Genomic DNA, 25,511 nt, shown 5'->3' with positions numbered 1-25,511 from the left:
GCCAAAAAAGCACTGAGCTATAATAATAATTTCATATGAAGACTTGCTTCTAGTGGCAGACAAGTGAACTTTGAGCCATATGGCAATGATCTCCAATAGCAGCTTCTTAGGGGACACTCTGAGATGGAAACTGTTTATATATAATTTGCATATATTAAAGTTATTGTTAGGAAACCCCATGGACTAAGAAAGAACAGATACACATATACAGATGCACATACACAAATTTACATTTTTAAATTTTATTTGTTTCTGAAACCTTGGAAACATCCTTAAAAGCCTTCTCTCTCCCCACATCCAAACCCAAGTTTAGATTTTTACCTCAAAAATATTTTCTGAATCCACTTTTATCCTTTGCTACCACCAGGTTCCCTTAATATAAGCTATTATCCTTTCTTAACCATATCAGTCCAATAACTACTTAACTTCTTATAATTACTCTTGATCTATTCAAATCCAGTATCTACACTGCAGCCAGTGCTTAACACCCTTCAAATGGCTATTCACTGTTCTTAGAAAAACTCAAAACTCCTTAAGAGGCCCTCCTTGGCCTGGCCCCTAAAACTGACATCTCCAGCTTCATCTCAGACTGTGTTCCCTTTTGCTCTTTCTATTCTAGCCACGTTGGCCTTATTTCAGACCCTTGTACTTGGTATATTCTTTCCCATAGAAGGGCTTCTGCCTGTGCTATTCATATTGAATAGTCGGCTCTCCCCTCCCTTCTCACTTTAACTCCTACTTATTCTTCAGATCTTGACTTAAATGCCACTTCCTCAGAGGGAAGCCTCTCCTGACCTGACTAGGTCAGATTTCTGTTTCAGGAACTTATAGCACCATGGAACCACTCTTCCATAGCAGTTACCATAAAACTATTTAATTCTTATAGTCTTTTCTCAGTATTGTAATAGCAACTTGTCAAATCCAAGCATAGTTGAATGTGATCTCCCATGATTTGCAATTGAAATAGTATTGTGGTTCTGTATATTATGTTAAAAAATTAAAGCATGGAAACCTTTCTTTGCGTATAAATGTTTGAATTAAAAGAAAGTAATGGGGGACTTCCCCAGTGGTCAAGAATCTGCCTTCCAATACAGAGGATGTGTTTGATCCCTGGTCAGGGAACTAAGATCCCACATGCCGCGGGGCAACTAAGCCCGCACGCCGCCAACAAAAGACCCTGCATGCTGCAACGAAGATCCTGTGTGCCGCAACTAAGACCTGACACAGCCAAATAAATAAATAAATAAATAAAAAGGAAAGTAATGGCAGTATTGATAAATGAAAAAAAAAAAAGCTCCACGAGGGCATAAAGTTTTGTTTTTAATCACCATAGTATTCTTAGCACCGAGCACTATACAAGGCACATAACAGGTACTCAGTAATTTGCTTAAGGAATAATGAAGAAAGAAATAGGGAGCCATTCAGTGGTACCTAGAAAGAGTGTGGTTGTTGGTATTTTTAAAGATAAGAGAGAGGTGAACATATCCAGTGGAGGAGGCAGAGAGGTTGAATATACAATAGATTAAGGGAAAATCAGTGCTATAAGATTCCTGAGAAGACAAGAGGGGCTGCAATTCAAAGTTTAGGTAAACACTGATCTTAGGGAAAAGGAAGGATGAAAGAATTGATATAGATATATAAAAGTTTGGTTTGTTTGGTAGCAGAAAGTTTAGAAGTTCTGGCCCTAATGGCTTCTATTTTTTTTCATGAAGTAAAAAAGCAAGATAATGAACGAAGGGGTGGTACAGTTTAAGACTATGAAATCCATATACTTATCAATTCAATGCAGAAAACATGTACTAGGCACTTATTCTGTGCAAAGCATAGTGCTAAGAACTTTGAAGGATATGAAGAAAAATAAAAGCTGATCTTTGCCCCTATGGAGCTTCCAATTTACTTAGGAAAATAAACAATACAAAAGTAACCATAATTACAAGTAGATATGAGAGGTAATATAAGAGGTACTAACAAAATAGCCATGGTAGCTCAAGGAAGATAGAGAACATGTCCTTTGTTAAAAATAGAGGGAGAATGCATTACATTAGGCAAAGACAAAGTGGCAGGACTGCACAGAAATGACAAAATTTGGTTGGAATTTAGGATGTGTAAAGGAATAATAGTAAAATCATATAAGAAAGGAATATCTGAAAATGATTGTAGAGATTGTTAAATGTCAAGCTCAGGAGTCTGGACTTTATTTTGTAATAAATGGAAAGGCAGAAAAGTTTTCAGAGAAGTAACATAATGAAAACTGTCTTTCATAATCATTAATCTGACAGCAATGTGCAGGTTGGACAGGAAAGAGATAGAATGAAATTAAGAGCGTAGAAAGACTAGTTAGAAGACTTGAAATAGCACATGTCAGAATTAATGACAGCCTTAATGTGAATGGGAAAGAACACAGGGGATACTGAAGAAGCAGATATGACAGGACTTGATAAGAGAGACGAAAGACAATAAAGCTTCGAGCCTTTTGCAATTTATAAGAATGGTGATGCCGTTAACAAATGAGAAAGAGAACTTGTTTATAGAGAGAACAAGTTTTCAGATTTTATTTTGGAAAGGGAAGACAATAAATTCCATTTTTTCACATAATGTTTAAGGCGCTTAAGGACACTTTTGCCGAGAGGTTCAGCAAGAAGCTGGAAACATTAAGTCTGGAACTCAAGAGAAAGAGGCTAAAGATGCCCTCACCCAAAATGATTATAAGCCACTTAAAGGCAAAAATCTGTGTATATCTTTTTTCTGATGCTAAGCACAGTATCTGGCATGTACTAGGTGCTCAACAAATGCTTGATGAATTTCACTGAATTTGGGAATTATTCATCTAACTTAATTGTTAAGGCAGATGAAAGCATTAGGGGAAAGAATATAGAAATGAGTAGATGATAAAATCTAAATGCCTACACAGGGGTTAGAGAAGGGACAACAGAGGAGCTAAAAGGAACAGCTAAGAGAAAAGAATAGGGTCAGGGTAGTACAGTATCATAGAGTTCAGGGAGAAGAAAGTTTCAGGAAGAAAAGAATAATCAGCAGTGTCAAATGATGAAAGACATCTAGATGGCTAAGGACTGAGAGCTAACAAATTTGATGATTATGGGAAATTTTGTGATCTTTGAGAAAGTAGTTTCAAGATAATACTAACAAGTCGGGATCATGAGAGATCAAACTGAAAGTATAGATAATTTTCAAACAGAGGTAAATTCATTTATTAAAACTACAACAACAACGCAATATCATCACGGTCTAGGTTATGAAGAGCTTCCCAAAGAGACTTACTATCTTGGGCATTTCTTGTTGATTGCATTATGAATGACAGTAAAGGAGCTTTAATTTGCTCTAATTTAATGTCTCAAGCTGCTAATACAAGGCTTCAGCATAGCGCTACCAGCAATGTGTACTGTAGGGAAGCATTTAGATACAATTAAATTTTCTTTTGGAAAAGTATTCAAGATACTTTACCTATTTCCACCTCAGTGAGACAGTTATCAATCTTCTGAAGTATGTTGTCCATCTCATCTATCCTTGTCTGAAGCTTCTCCCTCTCGTTCTAAACACACAATATCATAGACTGTCAAGTTAAAACTCCAAACAAAACATTATAACATTATAAATGGTTCAAACTGCTAACATAACTGCTGTGTCTAATTCATGAACAGGCAAATCTTAAAACAAAGATCAAAACTTCAAGTCTGGTCTTAAAAAAATTTTTTTAAGCATACATAACAGATTAATATAAGTTCATATTTTGTATTTTATTTTAGCATTTCCATGTAATATAAGATGTTAAAATATATTATTTTAAAAGAGTTCATGAAAAATGTTCTATGGTCAAATAAATTTGGGAAACACTGGTCAAATAGAATTATAGCATTTTTTTCTTTTTAGACTAAAAAAAATATATATATATATATATTTTTTTTCCTGACCTTAGACTTTAATATGCTAGTTATTATATTTCTCCAAAAGAGGGACACTGCATGTAACATTTCCCAGATTTATTTGTCAATGGAAAGTTTTTTTGTGTGCAAGACCTTTCTTAAAGGATGATCATTTGAGGAAATGCTACTTTAAACACATGCACACCCAAACACAGCTGAGTATGGACTATGAGGAAGATAATACTACAGCACAGTCCTTAGCAATGGAAGATCAGAATCCTGTATTGTTTTATTTCAGTATGTATAATGAATAACAAATTTGTGATGACACGTAGGCACATATTAGTAAATATATTCTAGAATTACTCAAGATGCCAGGATTTACTACTTTCAATAAATTGAACCCCACCTCTTATGAACAATTTTAAGTTTTTGCCCAGCTCTCATTCACATGTCTCCTAAGGAACATGCTTCATATTCCATAACCACTATGAAGTAATTTTAATAGATCTTTCTAAGCTCTTAACTGTCTCAAATTACCTGAGCCGACCGTACCAGCTTGCTGTACAGGGACACTTTTCCTTGGTGAGTGAAGACTTTAGTCATCTTGGTAAAACGCGATTTTATTTTGTTTAGATAAATTCCAAAGGCCTTCAGCTGTAAGGGAAAGTCAGATTACACTGCACTCAAACAAATGAGTTAGAAAAGGCAAATGGTCTGGGAAGGCTGGTTCAGCGGCTACCTGCTAAGCTTTGCCCATCCTAGACTCTGATTCCTAATGCTTCTCATTTGCAAATTTAATACCATTTAATAGTTTAAGTCCAGAACCAAAGAATTCAATTTTGATTCCTACTTTTAATTCACTTATATTACAAATTAGAAAACGACTGGCTCTTAGTTAATAAAATTCTTTAATTAGGGTAAATATAAAATGAGCTGCTTATTATTTTAATCAATTAAAGTAAATCTCTTCCCCATCTTAATCTAAGTGAAAAGCAATCAAGGAGGGAACTCTAAATAAATTTCAAATATATTTCATATATTAAACTGATAACTTAAGGTTTGAAAAGATTATATACTAATAATCATTCATGTATAATAAAATCTTATTTACATATTATATCTGAGAAGTAAATTTTAAAGAACTCATCACTAATTATCAAGTAACAGTTACTAATTTCACAATAAACATTTTTCAAAATGTCTATACTGATACCCATTCAGAAAATGAGACAAAAGTACCTCCTCATCAGAGTAGTGTCTCACTTTTTCCCATAGGTTCCTATTTACATCAGTGAACAGTTTATCTTGGTTCAGTGCAGAAAGCTTTAATCTAAAGTATAGAAAAGTTAATTAGCATGGAGTTCAGATGTCAGCTAGAATGAATCAGCTCAGATCTACAGGCATTCTTAATTTTTCCTAGTTCTTTTCTGCATAAAGAGGGGAATTCACTCAGGAACAGCGGCCAGCCTGATTATTTCAACACTTGGAGAACAGTTCAAGAATGTTATGATTCAGGCCTTCCCTGGTGGCACAGTGGTTGAGAGTCCGCCTGCCGATGCAGGGGACATGGGTTCGTGCCCTGGTCTGGGAAGATCCCACATGCCGTGGAGTGGCTAGGCCTGTGAACCATGGCCACTGAGCCTGAGCGTCCGGAGCCTGTGCTCTGCAACGGGAGAGGCCACAACAGTGAGAGGCCTGAGTAACGCAAAAAAAAAGAGAAAAGACTAAGATAGTCCACCAAAGTGGTGAAAGTGAAAAAAAAAAAAGTTATGATTCAAAAAAACTTCCCTCCCAATAAACAGAATTCTCATCTCAATGCATCAACTTGTTCCAAAATGAAAATATGTCGCTTATAGAGAATCCTTAAGGCTTGTGAATGCATTATTGTTGTGAAGTTGTAGCTATTATTTTTTTTTGGTAATAAATTTATTTATTTATTTATTTTTGGCTGTGTTGGGTCTTTGTTGCTGTGCGTGGGCTTTCTCTAGTTGCAGTGAGCAGGGGCTACTCTTCGCTGCGGTGTGCAGGCTTCTTATTGTCGTGGCTTTTCTTGTTGCGGAGCACGGGTTCTAGGCACGCAGGCTTCAGTAGTTGTGGCACGTGGGCTTCCATAGTTGTACCGCATGGGCTTAGTTGCTCCGCAGCATGTGGGATCTTCCCGGGCCTGGGCTCAAACCCGTGTCCTTTACATTGGCAGGCAGACTCTTAACCACTGCGCCACCAGGGAAGCCCTGTAGCTATTATTTTAAGTAAAGGTTTCCAATTCATTTTGGTCTTATCTCACCTTTATAGAATACCATTAATAAAAGTAGCAAAGTTATATATGTTTCTTGTTAATAAGTAGAGGAAATACATTTTTATCAGAGTTAGAAGATGATATATACAGGCACATAGGTGCAAGATCAAACAGTAGAGCACATCTAAACAGACTTTTCATTGTATACAAGATCTACCTATTTCATTCAAAACAAAACAATCTCAGACAAATCCTGAGACACCCAACTCTTTTAAACAACATGAAGATAAGAAACTTGTCTTGTTCAGTGATGAACCCCAGGACTTAGTACAGTGCTGGCACATAGTAGGTGCTTGATACATATTTCTTGAATGAACAAGGCAGAAATCAGGCAAATCCTCAGTACTATAATTTAACAGCATCTTAAACTTCTAGTTTTAAAACTACATAATTCCCTTTAATTATTTTTATTTATTGAGGTAACTGGTTTATAACATTATATAAATTTTATATGTAAATTATATTTTGACATCTATGTACACTATAGTGTGCTCACCACCAAAAGTTTTAAAACTACACAATTCTTAAAAGATTATTTCATTTCTTTTCTATTTGTTAGATTGGCTCAAATTTAGTTTGACAGTTTTAGATAAGTATGATATAAACATTGTCTTGAGTTGCAAGTCTTCATTTACCTGCGAAAATCTAGATATACCTAATTTGTAAATTAGTCTGCAGCATCTACTTATACCAAACCACTGACTATAGTCTGAGTAAAACCTTGTTCTTTTATAAATGCAAATCAAGGGCAAATGTGATAGAATTATAAACCCAAAGTCAATCTTGATTTTAGGCACTATATATAAATCTCTAAAGGGTATTATCTTCTTTTAAAGATGTTCTTTGCAATTTATGATATCATAATCTAATAATGATTGCTTATTAAGGACCTAGTCTTTGCTAAGAATGGCATGCAATCTTTTTTTTTTTTCCTCCGGTACGCGGGCCTCTCACTGTTGGGGCCTCTCCTGTTGTAGAGCACAGGCTTGGGATGCGTGGGCTCAGCAGCCATGGCTCATGGGCCTAGCTGCTCCACGGCATGTGGGATCCTTCCGGACCGGGTCACGAACCCATGTCCCCTGCATTGGCAGGAGGACTCTCAACCACTGCGCCACCAGGGAAGCCCGCAACCTTTTTATATACACTATTTCTACTGCTCATTTCTACCTACTAAGTAGGTATTATTATCCTCAATTGATGGATGTGGAAATGAAGGTTAAATGACTTACCTAAGGTTACACAGCTACTGTTGTAGCCAGGATTGAACTTCCATCTGTCTGACTACAAAGCTGAAACTCTTTCCCATATACCATATCACACTGCCAATTAATGCTATCAACTTTTCCTATGCCGGTGTTATTCTAATCAAAACCTTGCCACACAGATTATTTACCCATCCAACAAAACACACAAAAAAATGAAAACTTTCATACTCTTCAATCTTCTGGCGAAGAGCTTCACAATCTTCTTTATAAATCTGTATCTTGGGTCGGTAAACATATTGACTTAACATCAGGTCTTCTGGAGTAGGTGATGTGTTTATAGTAAACTGGAAAAAAAAAATCACAAACCACATTCAAGAACTGTTTCAAGTCTCAGAGTGCCTATTTTAAAAGTTCTACAAAGAAAAATATGAAAACTCTGTTAAATTCATATACCTAGTAAGCTACTAGTTGGAATCTGAAATAAAGTCTCTGATCTCAGTCAATTTCTCACAGATGTTTAGAGGAACTGTGGATGTTCCACTCAGGAATGAAAGTGATTTGAAAATGACTATTATTATTTGTCAATTATACCTCAATAAAATTGAGGAGAAAGGAAAATGGCTATGCATTGCTTTAAAAACTATCAATACCTGAAAATCAAACTTACCAAAAACCTCTCCCTTAAAAGAAAGAAAAAAGATGCCAGTTTCCAAGATTATGCTTTTCTATTTTCATTCTCTAGCCCTGTTCCTTACTTGTATCCCACGTTGAACTCAAACTTTTCTGATATACATAAAATAAAGAAGTAAAAATTTAGTTATTTAAAAAATGTCTTAAATGTCTTTTGGACATTTAAAAAATGTCTTACAACTCTAATCCAATGACTTTCCGATGTCCTGAATGCAGGATTGGAAAAACCAAGTCGGCTCATTACATATAAAAACCAAACCAAACAAAATGCCACAACTGTACATTATTTATAGGCAGTGTGGCATGGAATAAGTCATTTTACCACTCTAAGCTTTGGTCTCCTCATCTATAAAATGGGCACAATATTGACCAACCTCTTAAGATTAAAGTCTTTTAAAAAGGTACCAAAGCGGGACTTCCCTGGTAGTCCAGTGGTTAAGAATCCACCTTCCAATGCAGGGGACGCGGGTTTGAGCCCTGGTCCGGGAAGATCCCACATGCCACGGAGCAACTAAGCCCATGTGCCACAACTACTGAGCCATGTGCTCTAGAGCCCTCGAGCCACAACTACCGAGCTCACATGCCACAACTACTGAAGCCTGTGTGCCTAGAGCCCGTGCTCCGCAACAAGCCACCGCAATGAGTAGCCCACACACCGCCAACGAAGAGTAGCCCCTGCTTGCTGCAACTAGAGAAAGCCCGCATGCAGCAACGAAGACCCAACGCATCCAAAACTAAAATTAAATAAATATTTTTTTAAAAAAAGGTACCAAAGCTCAGGGCCTGCTGAAGTAATCTAACAAATGTTAGTTTCCTCTCATTCTCCCCTTTCAGTTGACAAATTAAAAGGAAATAACGAATGAGATTTTAATCTCATTTCTCTATCTGTAACAAGCTTTCTAACAGATGTGCTCAGATGTGCTCACAAGTGTAAAAATGTGCTAAAAGCAATTATAACTGATGTTGACTCTCTTTCTTAAAAAATATTTTTAAGGCTAAACTTATAAAGAAAAATCAAAGCTCTATACTTCTTCTCAAAGAAATCAGGCCTCCTTGGGAAAATGGCTGACTGTCTTTCATATAGGAGCCAAATACTTGATAAAGGAATATTTCTTTTTATAGAAGTATTTAGACAATAAATGAAAAAAAAGAAGAAAATTAGGATATCACTACTTTACAACTCCTAATGAATTACTAGATCTAGATAATGATCTAGTAATAATGGTTGATCATTACATAATGGTTGATCATCACATCATCACCAGATACTATCTCCTGATGAAAGTACAACTATAAAATAAACTTGAAAAAAAAAACCCTTCATCTGATAAGGCCTCTGCCAATTTACAGAAAATACAAAGGACAGAGGAACATGATAAAATGAAAGTTTGGGTATACACAATGGGCAAAATCCAAACTTAACAGAGTATGGAAAAATCTGTCTTCCTCATAAAAAGGGGGGGGTTAGGGGAGAGGGGGAGAGATGGAGAGAGAAAGAGAGAGAGAGAAGTGGGGAAAGGGAGGGTTATGGAAGGGGACCTTATACATTAAAAGATAATTGAGAGAGAGATATCAAGTGTTTATAATGTTTGGACCTCACTTGGGTTGCAACTTAAACTGGAAAATAATGCAGACAATCAGGGAAATATAAATACTGACTTAATAATTAATCATTTTAAGATTATGGTATTTGGATATTTTAAAAATAAGAGTCCCCATCTTTTTAGGGATACATACTGAAATACAGATAAATCGATGATGCCTGGGATTTGCTTCAAAATAACAGGGGTGGGGAGGTAGGAAAATGTAGAGAATAAAGAGTTGATAATTTTTTGAAGTTTGGTGATGGATACATGGGGAGTTCATTAAACTATTATCTATTTTTGTTTATGTTTGAAAATTCCTATAATAGTAAAGTTTTTTTTTTAAAAAGAGTAGGTTTCCTCTTGAAGCTTCATAACCACAAAGTGAAACATGGGACCACATTCTCAGAGATTCACCGGGAATGCCAAGTGCCAATGGATATTAGGCTCATGCACTATGGGTACATACTGGATGCAACTGCCCATGCTGTATGCAATACATGGGTAATCTGCTGTACCTTGAGTCCAGGACTATATGCACAGGTCACCCTCCTCACTTGACTTATCTATTTTGATTAAGTGCCCAATTTATGCACAATCAGCTCTTGGGTATTTCAGGCCTGACAGGGGTACTTGCAGTAGTTCCTCAACCGCACTGAAAGGGTGTAAGTTATAGTGTTTTGGCCTGAGCCACTCCTTGGGCAAGCAGGAGGTCTTGGGGCACTACCATAGCACCTTTTTTTTCTTTCAGTTTTATCTGAGATATAATTGACATATAGCACTGAATAAGTTTAAGGTTTACAGCTAATGATTTGACTTACATATATCATGAAATGATTATCACAAGTTTAATAAACATCCATCATCTCATACAGATACAAAATTAAAGAAATAGAAAAAAATTTTCCTTGTGATGAGAACTCAGGATTTGCTCTCTTAACAACTTTCATAGATAACATACAGCAGAGTTAATTATATTTATCATGTTGTACCTTACATCCCTAGCACTTATTTATCTTATAATTGGAAGTTTGTACCTTTTGACTGCCTTGATCTTATTTCCCCACCTCTCACTGCCCGCCTCTGGTAACCACAAATCTGATCTCATTTTTAATAAGTTTGTTTGTTTGTTTTTGAAATATAACTAACCTACAACACGTTATTAGTTCTTGTTACACAATATAGTGATTTGATATTTCTACATAGTACCTTTTGCTGGTGCTGCCAACTGAGCTCCTACAACTGCACATACACATATGGATGCTGTACATCTGTCTATGAGGGCTGCCACACATCTCCCCACCTGCCTCAAAAATGCTCTCCCCAGTTCTACCCTAAAGGAGACTCATAGTCATCTAAGTCCTGGAACAGATGCCCATAGCTGTGAACCTCATTTTCCACAGCCCATACATACTCCATTTCTTTGGCCTTTCTCTACTTTGGGATTTTAAAATTTCTTTCCTGATATAGCTTGAACTCTCTTACCATCTTTTTTTTTTTTTTTTTTTTTTTTTTCGGTATGCGGGCCTCTCACTGTTGTGGCCTCTCTCATTGAGGAGCACAGGCTCTGGGCGCTCAGGCTCAGCGGCCATGGCTCACGGGCTCAGCTGCTCCGCAGCATGTGGGATCTTCCTGGACCGGGGCACAAACCCGTGTCCCCTGCATCGGCAGGCGGACTCTCAACCACTGCGCCACCAGGGAAGCCCTTACCATCTTTTTAAAAAATTTATTTTATTGAAGTATAGTTGATTTCTCTTACTATCTTGATGGGTTTGTTCTCAGATATATTTCCCTAACACTGCCCCTCCTGACCTCTGTAAGGCCTGAGAGGAAAGGGGAGCATTCATACCCTCAAAGATTAGCTTCCTACATATCCTCTCCCTCTTCCACCCTGCCAGCATCCTCTCTGTTCCTACCCTTCCCCTCTGCTTTCTCTGGTTCCCTGGTACTCTTTCTGCTTTTCCTAAGACTCTGACTGCATACCTAGGCACCTTTCTACTCCCCATCTTCAGCTGAGGCAAGGAGATTCTACTAGGAAGGGGCACTATGGTGATAAGAATAATGAGGTTGGCAACCCAAAAGATGCATGAGTATCTTCCCAGTTTCCATCTTTGATTTACTTTTCACGTTAGATATACAATCCTCCTATAATTGATTTCTTTCTAAACAGCTTTATTAAGATTTAATTTGCACACCATATAATTCACCCATTTAAGTATACAATTAAATGATTTAAAAAATATATTCACAGGGTTGTACAACATCAAGCCCCAGCTAATTTTACAGCATTTTCATTCCCCTAAAAGAAACCCTGTACCCATTAGCTGTCATTCCCCATTCTCCTCCACCCCATCCCAGCTTCAAGTAACTACTAATCAGTTCACTTTTTGGCTATTATGAATAATGCTCACGTACAAGTTTTTGTGTAGATGTATGTATTCAATTCTCTTAGGTAAATACTTAGAAGTGGAACTGCTGGATCATATAATAGTTCTATGTTTAACTTTTTGAGGAAATACCCAACTCTTTTCCAAAGTGACTACACCATTTTACATGCCTATCAGCAATGTATGAAAATTCCAATTTCTCCACATCCTTGCCAATACTTATTATTTTGTCTTTTTGACTGCAGCCACCCTAGTGGGTGTGAAGTAGTATAACTCATTTTAATTTGTATTTCCTTAATCACAATTTTGTTTATTGGCCATTTGCATAGCGTCTTTGGAGAAGTGTCTATTCTGATCCTTTGGCTTTTTTTTTTTTTTTTTTTTTGGCCACACCATAGGGCACGTGGGATCTTAGTTCCCCAGCCAGGGATCGGATATGCCCCCTGCATTGGAAGTGCAAAGTCCTGACCACTGGACTGCCAAGGAAGTCCAGACGATTTTTTAATTGGGTTGTCCTTTTGAGTTTCAAGAGTTCTTTATATACTCTGGATACACGTCTCTTATAAGATGTATGATTTGCAAATGTTTTCTCCCATTCTGTGGGCTGTCTTTTCCCTTTCTTTTTTCTTTTTTTTTTTAAAACATCTTTATTTGAGTATAATTGTTTTACAATAGTGTGTTAGTTTTTCCTTTACAACAAAGTGAATCAGTTATACATATACATATGTTCCCATATCTCTTCCCTCTTGCATCACCCTCCCTCCCACCCTCCCTATCCCACCCCTCTAGGTGGTCACAAAGTACAGAGGTGATCTCCCTGTGCTATGCTGCAGCTTCCCACTAGTTATCTAATTTACATTTGGTAGTGTATATATGGCCCTGCCACTCTCTCACTTCGTCACATTTTCCCTTTCTTGATGGGTATCATTTGTAGCACACAAGTTTTAAATTTTGATGAGCTCCAATTTTTAATTCTGTCACTTGTACTTTTGGTGTTGTATAGAACTGATTTTTATGTATAGGGTGAAGTATGAATCAAGGTTCATTTTTTTCCTATGGATATCCAACTGATGCAACACCATTTATAGAAAAGGACTGTTCTGCAGGGGCATCTTTGTCATAAACCAAATATTCATATATGTGTGCATCTATTCTTTAAAAGTTAGAACTCATCTGGTCCTAGTAACAATTTTAATGGTAAATTGTAAAAAAAAAAAAAAATTTTAATGGTAGTTAATTAGAGTTTTCCAGTTCCTGGGTTAATTTTGGTAATTTATATTTTTCTGAAAAACCATCTAGGTCTTAAAATTTGTCATCACAGTTGGTGGATTAAAAAAACATTCTTTTAATCTCTCCTTTAATCTGTGGACATGTCTTCTTTCTCAACCATATATATTTTAGTTTTCTCCTTTTTCTTAATTAGATTTCTTAATTAATAAGAGTTTTCTTGGGCTTCCCTGGTGGCGCAGTGGTTGAGAATCCGCCTGCGGATGCAGGGGACACGGGTTTGTGCCCCGGTCCGGGAGGATCCCACATGCCGTGGAGCGGCTGGGTCCATGAGCCATGGCCGCTGGGCCTGCGCGTCCGGAGCCTGTGCTCCGCAAGGGGAGAGGCCACAGCAGTGAGAGGCCCGCGTACCACCAAAAAAAAAAAAAAAAAGTTTTCTTATTTTATTGTCTTTTCAAAGTACCAGTTTTTATTTTTTTATTTTTTAAAATTTATTTTTATTTTTTTTAATATTTATTTATTTTTTGGTGGTACACGGGCCTCTCACTGCTGTGGCCTCTCCCTTTGCGGAGCAAAGGCTCCAGATGCGCAGGCTCAGCGGCCATGGCTCACGGGCCCAGCCACTCTGCAGCACGTGGGATCTTCCCGGACCAGGGCACGAACCCGTGTCCCCTGCATCCACAGGCGGATTCTCAACCACTGCGCCACCAGGGAAGCCCAGTACCAGTTTTTAGATCTGTTATCTTTTCTACTTATTTTTGTTTTCTATTTCAATAACTTTACTATTTACCTGCATTAAATTTGTCTTCCTGCCTCTTTATGGATGTTATTTTATTGTTCATTTTCCAATTTCTTAAAGGGAGTGTTAAAAAATCCTTTTAGTCTTTTCTATAACAATGATATCTCAGGCTTTTAATTCCCTGGTAAGTATATTTCTGCTGTATATCCCGTATATTTGGCATTAAATGTTCTCCTTACTTTGCTTTCTAAATAGTTTTGATTTCCTCTTTGACATGAGTTATCTAGAAATGTGTTTCTTAATTTCCAAGAAGCTAAGATATTTGTCCTTTTATTAGTTCTAATTTTATTGGATTAAGATCAGATGATGTCCACAATATCCATTTTTTTTCCCATTTTCTTTGTGGCCAAGGGCATAATTAATTTTTGTAAACGTTCGACAGACTTCGTGAAAAAAATATTATGTAATTTTGTATGTAAGTGGTATGTTTGTCTATTAATCTTTTAAACTCAGTTTGTTGACTGTATTATTTAAGTATTCTATGACCTTATATATTTTTGATTTTGATAAGTGTTCATTAAAAACTTCTGCTGGGGACTTCCCTGGTGGTGCAGTGGTTAACAATCTGCCTGCCAATGCAGGGGACACAGGTTCAATCCCTGGTCCGGGAAGATCCCACATACTGGAGAGCAACTAAGCCTGTGCTCCACAACTACTGAAGCCTGTGCACTAGAGCCTGTGCTCCGCAACAAGAGAAGCCACCACAATGAGAAGCCACCACACTGCAACAAAGAGTAACCCCCACTTGCCGCAACCAGAGAAGGCCTGTGCGTAGCAATGAAGACCCAATGCAGACAAAAAACCAAAAAACCAAAAAATAAAAAAAACCGAAAAAAACCAAACTTCTGCTGTACTTTGGTTTTTTAAAAACCAAATGTTCAGGAAAAAGTATAAAAAACAAAATAGATGGCAAGAAATGAAAAAAAAATAAAATTTCACGTTTTCAAAATTCATGATTATTTTTTAAAAAATCAATTATTATGCTAACCCCAAATGTACCTTCTATAGGAAAACCTTCTATAGGAAAATTTGCTTCCTTAGATTCTTTTTTTGTTTTTTAATAAATGCTTGCTTTGATGCAGTTTAGTAAACAAGTACAATATATTTTAACTGAGATTAACTATTTCACTAAGAAACTGAACTTACTTTGGTTGGGAGATTGCTCTGTCGAGGTTTTTGTATTAGAATGTGGACCTGAAGAAGTATAAAGAACTCCTTTATTGTTATTCTCCCATCTTTGAGTTTCTGAGGAAAAAAAAAGTTTGTATGACCATTCAAGGTGAGTCATTTTGACTATAACCACCACCTTTGTTTCTAAATGGCTTAAAATACTTTGCATATATTTGTGGAAACACTATCCAGATATTTGTAGGCTATACATGAGCAGATTTTATCTAGTATTATTTCTTAAGTTTATTCAGTAACAGTAAAATTTGGAAAAAAAAACCAACAAAATGTAGGTCTTCCAATTGTGATTCTACTCCACATAATTAATTGCCATGTTGGATCCTTAACAAAAACAAACCAAAAAAACAAACAAAAAAAGAAAACTAGTCTCCTGTATATTTGAAACATTTCATAATTTAAAAAAAATTAAACAAGAGAAAACAAAATAAGGAAATTAGTTGCATTAGAAATGAGAACTACTTTAACATACCTCCTTCAAGCTCTCTTCACAAACGGTATCTCTGAGGAACTGTGATTCTATTTGACTACTGGGGTGTGCTACAAGTAAAGCAAATTCAAGTGATGAATAAGTCAAAATTAAATTGTAAACTTAATTTTAGTTATTGTTCAGATGTATGTGTGGTTCATGGTCTTGAAGTTATCCGCTAGGATTTTTCTGGGAAGACAGTCATTTGTAGGGCAAAGTGTATTACAGTTTTAAGGCTCCATATATGTTTCTCTACTAATTATAAACCTCTTAAGAAAATCACTTTCCTAATATACACTTCTCAATTTATTAAAATAAGAATTAAAAATAAACTAAGTATGACTTTACTTATCAACTACCAAAAAGCTTATACAACTTTCAAATATCTCCTGAACTGAAATACATTTATTATTAGTCAAGTAAGCAGATGACTTCTATTATTTAGACTTTATGAAGATCTTACTGCTGAAGTCCAGAGAGGTCCCATCAGCCTTGACTGAATCCAGAGAACTGCTGCAACTAGATGGGGTCCTGCTCAGGCTTTTTATCAACACACTGTTAGCATTTTTATCTATAGCTCCTTCAGCACAGTGATCAAAAATCTGAAATGATCAATAAAGAAAGATCATAAGAATAATGTTATGACAGTGTATAAATGTTCAATGTTACAAGAAATACTTCTAACATAAAATTTATCTATAATCATATAAAATACCTTAGTAAAGAATTAGAACCAGGCTTTTAGAGTTCAAAGTAATTTTACTTAAAAATATATAGAAATATGGGCTTCCCTGGTGGCGCAGTGGTTGAGAATCCGCCTGCCGATGCAGGAGACACGGGATCGTGCCCTGGTCCGGGAAGATCCCACATGCCGCGGAGCAACTAAGCCCGTGAGCCATGGCCGCTAGGCCTGCGCGTCCGGAGCCTGTGCTCCGCAACGGGAGAGGCTACAACAGTGAGAGGCCCGCATACCGGAAAAAAACAAAACAAAACAAAACAAAAAAAACAAAAAAAAAATATATAGAAATAACTTTGTGCATTATACTATATAAGCAAATGTTTCCCAGAGGTATCTAGGTTATAGCCATATCGTATGAGCTACCAAATGTTGACCTATCCAATTTTTCAACTACTAGTCACCACGGTCAGGGCTACCACACTGCAGGAAACCAGAAGAGAATACTGGCTGTACACAATGGCTCTGTCTAGAGTACAGAGAAGGCATTTATATCCAGGCTTTAGTACTTCCTTCCCCAGGTGACCAAGACTCCTTTGGCTGAAGTCAACTAAGTCATATGGTCCTGCTTTTACCATTTTAACCATTTGACTTTACAGCCTTAAATGCCATTTTCATCTACGTACTTGCTTATGTTTTTTTAAAAATAAATTTATTTATTTTATTTATTGATTTTTGGCTGAGTTGGGTCTTCATTGCCACGCGCGGGCTTTCTCTAGTTGTGGTGAGAGGGGACTACTCTTCCTTGTGGTGCGCAGGCTTCTCACTGCAGTGGCTTCTCTTGTTGCGGAGCACGGGCTCTAGGCATGTGGGCTTCAGTAGTTGCAGCACGCAGGCTCACTAGTTGTGGCACACGGGCTTAGCTGCTCCACGGCATGTGGGATCTTCCCGGACCAGGGATTGAACCCACGTCCCCTGCATTGGCAGGAGCATTCTCAACCACTGCGCCACCAGGGAAGCCCTGCTTATTGTTTTTAAGGGCAATATATTCCTTGTCTAAATGCTAGGATGTGTGACCTCTATGAGAAAAGATTTTTGTCCGTAAATTCCCACTGAAGCATTCCCAGGACTTAAACAGTACCTAGGACATAGCAGATACCCAATAAATATGTATTAAACAAAATAATACTAATTTTCATGGAATCTATTCAGTTATACATTTTATATTACTGTTACAACTTTCTCAAAGCTTCATAGATAAACAATTTCCTCAGGACCTCACCTTAAAGAACCACTGAAATCATCTTCTAAGCTTACTTACATATTTCTTAATAGAGTTTAAACTTTGTTTCTATGAACCTATGATACTTTCTTTTTTTAAAAAAATAAATGTATTTGTTTTTTTATTTTTGGCTGTGTTGGGTCTTCTTTGCTGTGCACGGGCTTTCTCTAGTTGCGGTGAGCTGGGGCTACTCTTTGTTGTGGTGCGCGGGCTTTTCATTGTCGTGGCTTCTCTTGTTGTGGAGCACGGGCTCTAGGCACGTGGGCTTCAGTAGTTGTGGCACACAGGCTCTAGAGTGCAGGCTCAGTAGTCGTGGCACACGGGCTTAGCTGTTCCATGGCATGTGGGATCTTCCTGGGCCAGGGATTGAACCCGTGTCTCCTGCATTGGCAGGCGGATTCTTAACCACTGCACCACCAGGGAAGCCCCCTATGAACCTATGGTACTTTCTAATCTTTATTTCTCCACCTGTAAAACTCAGTTTCAGTGACAAGTTATCCAAATCAGTGTTCCCTCAACTTTTAAAATCTATGCCTTTTTTTAAAAGGTTTTTAAAATAACACTTATTTCTTAAAAGTTAACACGTGCAAAATAGGAAACCAAAAAACACAAGAAGAAAAAAAAGTTATCCACAATCACAAGCCGTTTACCATTTGATGTGTCGTCCTAGGTCTCGTTTGTGTACCTACAAAACTTAGCATCCATTTTTATGTAATTAAGACCATACAGTTATGTATCATGCTTTTTCACACATCATGAATATTTACCATTTCAAAGTCCCAAAGCTATGAGTATTTTGATAACCAAGAATACACGAAACCAACTCAATCTGGAAGGAAAAAATGTAATCCTGCCTTTCTTGGCAACAAAAATTTCATAAAAGACAAAAATGGCAACAGGCCTCTAGATAAAGATATTGGCAGAGTTATGATTAAAATAATATATTCCCTTAATGTTCAATTAAAAATGAGACATAATGCAACAGAGTACGGAAAGTATAATGCTTCTAAGAGGATTCATTACCTGATCTAAACTATTAAAGTATTAGCAAAGAGGTATGTTTCCACTGAATTACTTAACAACGTATTCCTATAGTATAGCCAAGAGATACACACACATCAGTGGTTATCGTCAAAATTTAAATATGAACACATCCACATTTAGCCCTACCTTTATACTTCCTTCTGCCCCTCTGCTGCCAACCTAATGAACAAGTCCTGACATACATTTCTCAGAGAGGATTTAACAATTCCATGTCCAAGATGTTGCTTTTTTATCCATTATAACAAAGATATTTACAAATTGGTTAATTCACTAGCTCTACTTTTTACCATACATTGTCACCTCAGGACATCTAAAGAGCCTAGATGTTGCAAAATAAAGAACCTTCTATGACTTTTTAAATAAACACAAAATCTCACTTACTTCACTTTGAGATACTGGGCTTGATCTAGGCATTCTCCCATCCTCGAAAGAAATGGACTTTCAGCTTCTATATATCCTCATTAGCCAAGAAAATTCAGTCCAGCTTTTCTTTAAGCATTATGCATAATAAAAAGCTTTTTACCCTCCAAATATTTTCACACTGAAGATGACTTGTCAAACCACATATACCCTAGCTAGAGATTCTCATATGCAAAGCCAAAATGACAAATCACTAGAAGTTACAATATTTAGAATTAATTACACAATTTTGATATTAATTTTTGTACTACTTTCCATTTCATTTTTTGTGACCATTTGTCACTTCAAATTGTGTTTAAGTCTAACTGCTAGTCAATTAATTTCTTAAGATTCTACATAGGAATATTTCTCCAGGCCTATAATTGGAAATAATCAATACCTGGTTACCCGAGACTAAAATTAAAATTCAAGAATACTCATAAAAAATCCAGAACATTTCTTAATTCAAGACAGAGCTCACCTCCTGATCCTGTGCGGTATCACTAAACCTAATTTCACTTTTTCTGATTTTTTTCTCATCCTGAATATCATCTTCTTCTTCTTGTACCCAGGTTCGTTTTTGGCTATTGCAGGTTTCTTCCAGTTTATTTTCAGATGGTGAAATCTCTTTTTGGTATGTCTCAGTCAAACCCTTTTCTTCAGTATCTATGCTAATAGAGTCTGAGGAATTAATCTCACCCGGATATATAGGAAGATTTTCCTCATTTATATATTGAGATGGACTTAAGTTCAGTTTAGCTGCCACAAATCCAGTGTCTGAATGTTTACTGGAGACTGGCTGAGTTTCTAAGTTATTTAAATCAGTTGTGTCTCCTGGAATCGGCTTCAGGTCATCAATACCAGTGATACTACAATTTCTCTTGTTTGGCAATCTGGGCAAAAATATTCCCAAAGAACATCTCCTCACTTTATCTTTTATAGTTGTCATTAATGGTACAGAGATGGTTTCAGCTCCATTATGAGAAATTTTATTTTCTTCATCCCTATCATCTTTAACACTGCTGGACACTATGTTATTAACATTATGTATTTCTGTAGCTTGCACTATACTCATATTACTGTGTGCCTTATTTACTAATTCAAGTAATTGTTCTGGAGAAGGTGGTATATGAACTGGTTGGAAATTTAAAAATTCTTCAGTTTTTTCATTCAAATTATTCAGATGTGGTTTGATACTACTAAAAGTTGCAGCATTAGATGCAATTACAGGATCTGATGCTTCTCTAGGATTGATATGAGTTTGAATAACTTGCTTAGTCAAGTCTGAGTTACTGTGGAAATCTATAGCTGTATTACATTTAGCTGTTTGAATATTTTTCTTTAGTTCTTTTTTACAGGCCATAGTAAACTGTTTCTCATTATTGAGCATTGTGGAATCATTTTCACATATGGGTTCAGAGGAATTTCCTCTAACAATATTTAAATTCTTATTTCCCACTTTAGACAATATTGTTTCATCTTTACTGACAATACTCTGTCCTTGTTGAGGTAATGGATGTTGCTGGGTTGACAGATGATGCTGAGAAGCAACACAAACATCATCAACAAAGGTCTTCTTTAAACTATGCTCTGCATTATCAACAAAGGCCTCCATTTGATCCTTTGGAAGCTTACAAGATACTTGCTTTGAGTTAAGTTTAGTCATCTCCCCCAAATCTTCACCATATATTAAAGTTTCATTAGCTAATAGATTTGGAGGCTCCTTAATCAGATCTTGATCTTTGAGCACTGTTAGGACACAGTCTAACTGTCCTTGGGTACTGGTTTGAACAACTTTTTCCTTCTCTAACAAAGAACAAGGAGCAGAAAGAGGCAGTCCCTCAGATTTCAAATAATATTCACTAGCTAAATTGTTTGCATAAGGAAGATCATTTTGCACTGGGCAATGACTGGCTTTTACATCATCTTTATCACATAAGGGCATGCCATTCTCCTCCAAATTATCAAAAAAGGAAACATTAGGTAAACAGGAATAATTATCACTGGATCCACACGTAGCAGCTGCAGAACTGCCTGTAAAACCCACATTTCTTCTATCTGTACTATTTAAGTGACAGCTTTCAATTTTGGCTTTTTCCAATACATAGGCCTGGACTACAACTTTCTTGACCTCTTCATCCACAGCAGTGCTATGGAATTTGATTTCTGTCTCACCTTGACCCCCAGACAATGTATTAGTAGGAACAAAGGGTATCACATGATGCTTTTGCTCAGTGTGAAGAACAAGTTTGTTTTCTACAGCCAGTGCTTGTTCTTTAGTGATTTCTTGGACAGAGCTACCATCCTTAGGAAAAGAAACATCCAAGGTTTTTCCTTTTGCTATTCCAAATTTAGGGTACTCTTCAAGTATTTTCTCCATGGTTTGACAATCAATGAAAACAGTGTGGGACTTAGTAACTTCCAGATCACTGTGATTATCTACAAACATAACAGTTTTGTCCATAGGCCCAGTGGTTCTTTTATCTGGTGAGAGAGGTTTATATTCTAAAGCAGTTGTATGACTTCTGGTAATCTCCATATCATCCTGCCCACATGTATATAAAACAGTATTAGAAGGTCCTTCCAAAGGCACCCAATGGGAGACCTCTCTATCTTCCAGGACACCTTTGTTATTTATTTCCACTGTAGAACTCTGGATGACATCCATACCATTTTTGTCATTCTTTGAAAATGCAATAGTCTTGTCATTTTTGAGTCTAAGGCTCTTCCTTCTCTGACTTTTGCCTGATAGAGATTCATTCAGAAATCCAGGCTTTTGTACATCTGTGTCATTTTTCCAAATGGTTGATTTAGACACTTCCATGTTATCATCAGCAATAAATGCTTCAGCTTTCTCTAAAGGATCACTATTAGACCATTCCCGTGGTAATGTTAGCTGGCTGACTTTTGCTACTGAATGATCACTTTCACCATTGTCCGGAAAGAAAACACCCTCTTTAGCAGGATTAGGTGTCACTTTTGATTTTTCTAGGCTTTTTCTTTTGGATAGTTCAAAGTTAGGGCTGTCTGGAAGCACAGTTTTCTCCTTTGCTTGGTAGTCAATGAAAACAGTATGGGACTTTGTCATCTCTAGTTCATCGTGATTATCTATAAACATTACAGTTTTGTCCACAGGCCTAGTAGTTATTTTATCTGGTGAGATAGTTTTACATTCTATAGCAGTTGTGTGACTTCTGGTGACCTCCATGTCATCCTGCCCACATGTATACAAAACAGTTTTAGAAGTTCCTGCCAAAGGCACCAAACAGGAATCATGTTCATCTAGTAAAGGTCTATGATTTATTTCCACTGTGTAACTCTTGGTGATATCCATATCATTCTCATCTCCCTCTGAAAATACAACAGTCTTATCAATTTTTAGTCTGCCAAGACTTTTCCTTTCACAAATTTTGACATCTTGCTTTTCATTCAGAATTCCAGTTTTGTCCTTCAACACACCCATGATATCATTAGAAATAAATACTCCAGTTTTGTCTGTCGGACTTTCATTACGTTTTTCAACTTTTACAGCTTTCTGTCTGTTTACTGTTGTTAGCTGGTTGTTATTGTTTTCTAAATTAGTCTTACCTAGTTCTAGTACTTCAGAAGGACCAAATCCAATGACAACAGTGTGACTCTTGGTTAGGTCCATATTTTGCTCCTTCTCTGAACAAATAATTATCTTGTCATGAACACAGTCAGGCGTGGGACTGCCTAAACTTTTCCTCAGTGGCTCAGGCAGTTTAGAATTCTGGTCTGATACAGATTTCACTGTTTGACTGTTAACAGCAGTATTATGATTTCTCATGGCAGACTGTCCTTCTGATGAAAACAATGGCTTTGTAGTAGGAAACAAAGATTGCTCACAAGAAACTGTATTTCTATTATTTCTCAGTGGTACTTGTTTATCAAGATCTCCACCAGAGTATACTATATTATGGTTTGTTGCTATATTCTGGTTAATATCAGGTGACTGAGGAGAATCTTTATCAAGACAGGGTGAAATATTTAAAACTTGATCTTTTCCTTTGTCCCATGTGTCAGCTGGGATGTTTTTAGATATTATGTTTGGTTGTCGGGATGGTTCAATATGACCTTTGGTCATTTCTTCCCATTCATCTGAAGGGCTTATGCTGTGAGAGTGAGATTTACTGGTATTCTCAGATGCCAGACTGTAAGATGCAAGAGGAAACTGACTTCCTACATTAGCTATGTGACTTTTAGTCAAATCCATATTTTCATCCGTGAAGATTTCAGTCCTTTTGTCAGTCAATGAAATAAATAAAGGATTTTCCAGGCTCTGCTGTAATCTTTCCTTAGATACATGAGGAACTGAGCTATAATTTATATTCATTTCCCCATCCTCTGACGTGATTATGTGATTTTGGATCATCATTTCTTTTTCAGATACTGGTGCAGCTGCTATCTGTACATTTGTCTGAACTTGTTTAAAAATTTGATTATCTATTGCAACTGTGTGACTCTTGGTAATGTCCATGCTTTCTTCTCCAGAATAAATCATATTCTCTCTGAGAAGAGAGATGGCATCTGGATTGGGATACATTTTAGAATAACTCCTGTCATGCTTTAGCAAATCCTTCTCCTCTCTCATACTTGAGAAACACTTGGTCAGTTCCATGGCATCATTACAACTAGAACAGAAAAATGTCTTATAATCTTGAATAGGTGGACTGGAACGTTTAGATTCTGGGATCATGGCCAATGTTCTGACATCCTGGTTGGAAGTCTGTGTGACTATCTGAATTTCTGTCCCTGTAATATGACTGCTGGTAATATGTATGTCACCTTCAGGGTTTAAGGAAGTGTCTTGAAAAGCATCGTTCGGTTTATCCTTAAAGACTGTCTTCTGTCCTAGTGCTTTAGCTCCACGACCTGTTGAAACATCCATCATGACATTCTGAGTTTGATTTTCTATTTCAGACAGATTATCTGCTGAAGGTAACTTCTGTATAGTGTGGTTAATTGTCAGGTCCATAAAGTCATTGCCATAAATTGTAATATCATCACCTTTAAATTCCCTTAAGCTGGGCTCACTGGATGTGGGAACCAAAGTCTCAATATTGGCTGTATGACACTGGGTAAAATTCATCCCATTGTCTTGTTCTCTAAAGAGTCTAGTCATATTACTGCTATTTTCATCTACACTAAGAGATACATGCATTTGATGCACAGAAGAGGCCCTATTTGATTCTTTGTAATGAATAGGCATCTCAGAATTTTCTTTATCAGGTCCTGTAAAAGGAGAAGCATTCGATTTTCCTGTTTTCAATCTTTTTACAAAGTCATTGAAATTTATTTTCTTTTCTGAGGAAGTGCTCTGATCCCCAGAAAAGTTTAATTCTTTCTTCATTCTTGCATCCTCAATGTGGAGCTTTAAGTTAGCCAGAAATGATGTGGTATCTATCTTGGTGGATTTTTCACTTTTGGTACAATCTAAAAGGCCTTTGGTAATCATCACAGTGTGACTTGCTGTCAGGTCCATCTGGTTTTCATCTGAAAAGATGACTGTCTGGTCATTTGCATGTTTCCTTTCATGGTTGTATTCTGTCATTGAAATCTACAAAGAAAGCAAAATATAAGAGATCAAATCAAATGCAAACTTCTAAAAAGGTATTTTATAACATGTACTATATAGAAAGAGTATTATATAAACAATCCTAGATGACGGTTTCATGTTACATTGGTTTGTTTGAATCAATGGTGTGGTGTGCAGTACGTAATTTGTTATTTAAATTTTTTTCTGAAGTCTGTGAATACTTTTAGTGTTTCTGAACAAATTAAAAGTTAAGGTTAATTATTCACCCACTAGACTGACTAAAAAATGAAAAGACCAACAATACCAAATGTAACTATAATGTAAATTCTAATTGTTATATTAGATAGGTCATTCTCATTCTAAGTAAAAAAGACTTGGAAGGAATAAGTGCATGATGGCTAATTTATAGTACACTCTATACTCATGGGTGGTTGAGTTGTCCTTGAATGCAGTGGATTTACTTGTAAGGACATGGTCTAACTCTTTATTGCTCAAAGTATGGTCTGTGGACCAGTGCATTAGTATCACCTAGAAGACTGTTAGAAATATAGAATTTCAGGACCTACTGCAGAACTGCTGGATAAGAATCGATATTTTAATAAAATCCTGAGATGATTCATATGCCCATTAAAGTTGAGAAGTCCTTATATAATTAACATATTTCCCTATTATTTAAACTGGCAGTGATTTAACTAAGTTAACTGGAAAGGTACGTAGTTTTTCCAGTCTATGTTGGTCCATTTTGGTAAGTAATCCCTAAATCATGTCACTAACATGAAATTTTTCGTGTTTTAAAAGTTTTAACTATCAAAGAAGATTAAAATATGA

The 25,511-nt window shown here is 36.6% G+C and overlaps 1 protein-coding gene across 1 annotated transcript in view; it reads right to left on the bottom strand.

The window, feature by feature from the left end:
* The window catches only part of KNL1 (kinetochore scaffold 1), a 65,159-nt gene that overhangs the window by 9,295 nt on the left and 30,353 nt on the right, over nt 1–25,511 (bottom strand). Inside the window, exons 10-17 of the mRNA XM_067029002.1 lie at nt 19,608–24,704; nt 16,189–16,327; nt 15,729–15,796; nt 15,218–15,316; nt 7,614–7,729; nt 5,124–5,214; nt 4,422–4,538; nt 3,463–3,550 (exon numbers count right to left, since the gene is read on the bottom strand). Coding sequence (XP_066885103.1) covers nt 3,463–3,550; nt 4,422–4,538; nt 5,124–5,214; nt 7,614–7,729; nt 15,218–15,316; nt 15,729–15,796; nt 16,189–16,327; nt 19,608–24,704 — 5,815 coding nt within the window. The remainder of the gene's footprint in view (nt 1–3,462; nt 3,551–4,421; nt 4,539–5,123; nt 5,215–7,613; nt 7,730–15,217; nt 15,317–15,728; nt 15,797–16,188; nt 16,328–19,607; nt 24,705–25,511) is intronic.

Source organism: Kogia breviceps, chromosome 3, assembly GCF_026419965.1.
Source record: "Kogia breviceps isolate mKogBre1 chromosome 3, mKogBre1 haplotype 1, whole genome shotgun sequence".
NCBI classification, from domain to species: domain Eukaryota; kingdom Metazoa; phylum Chordata; class Mammalia; order Artiodactyla; family Physeteridae; genus Kogia; species Kogia breviceps.
The sequence above is the reverse complement of the archived record's forward strand: the minus strand, read 5'-3'. Positions and strand labels throughout refer to the sequence as shown.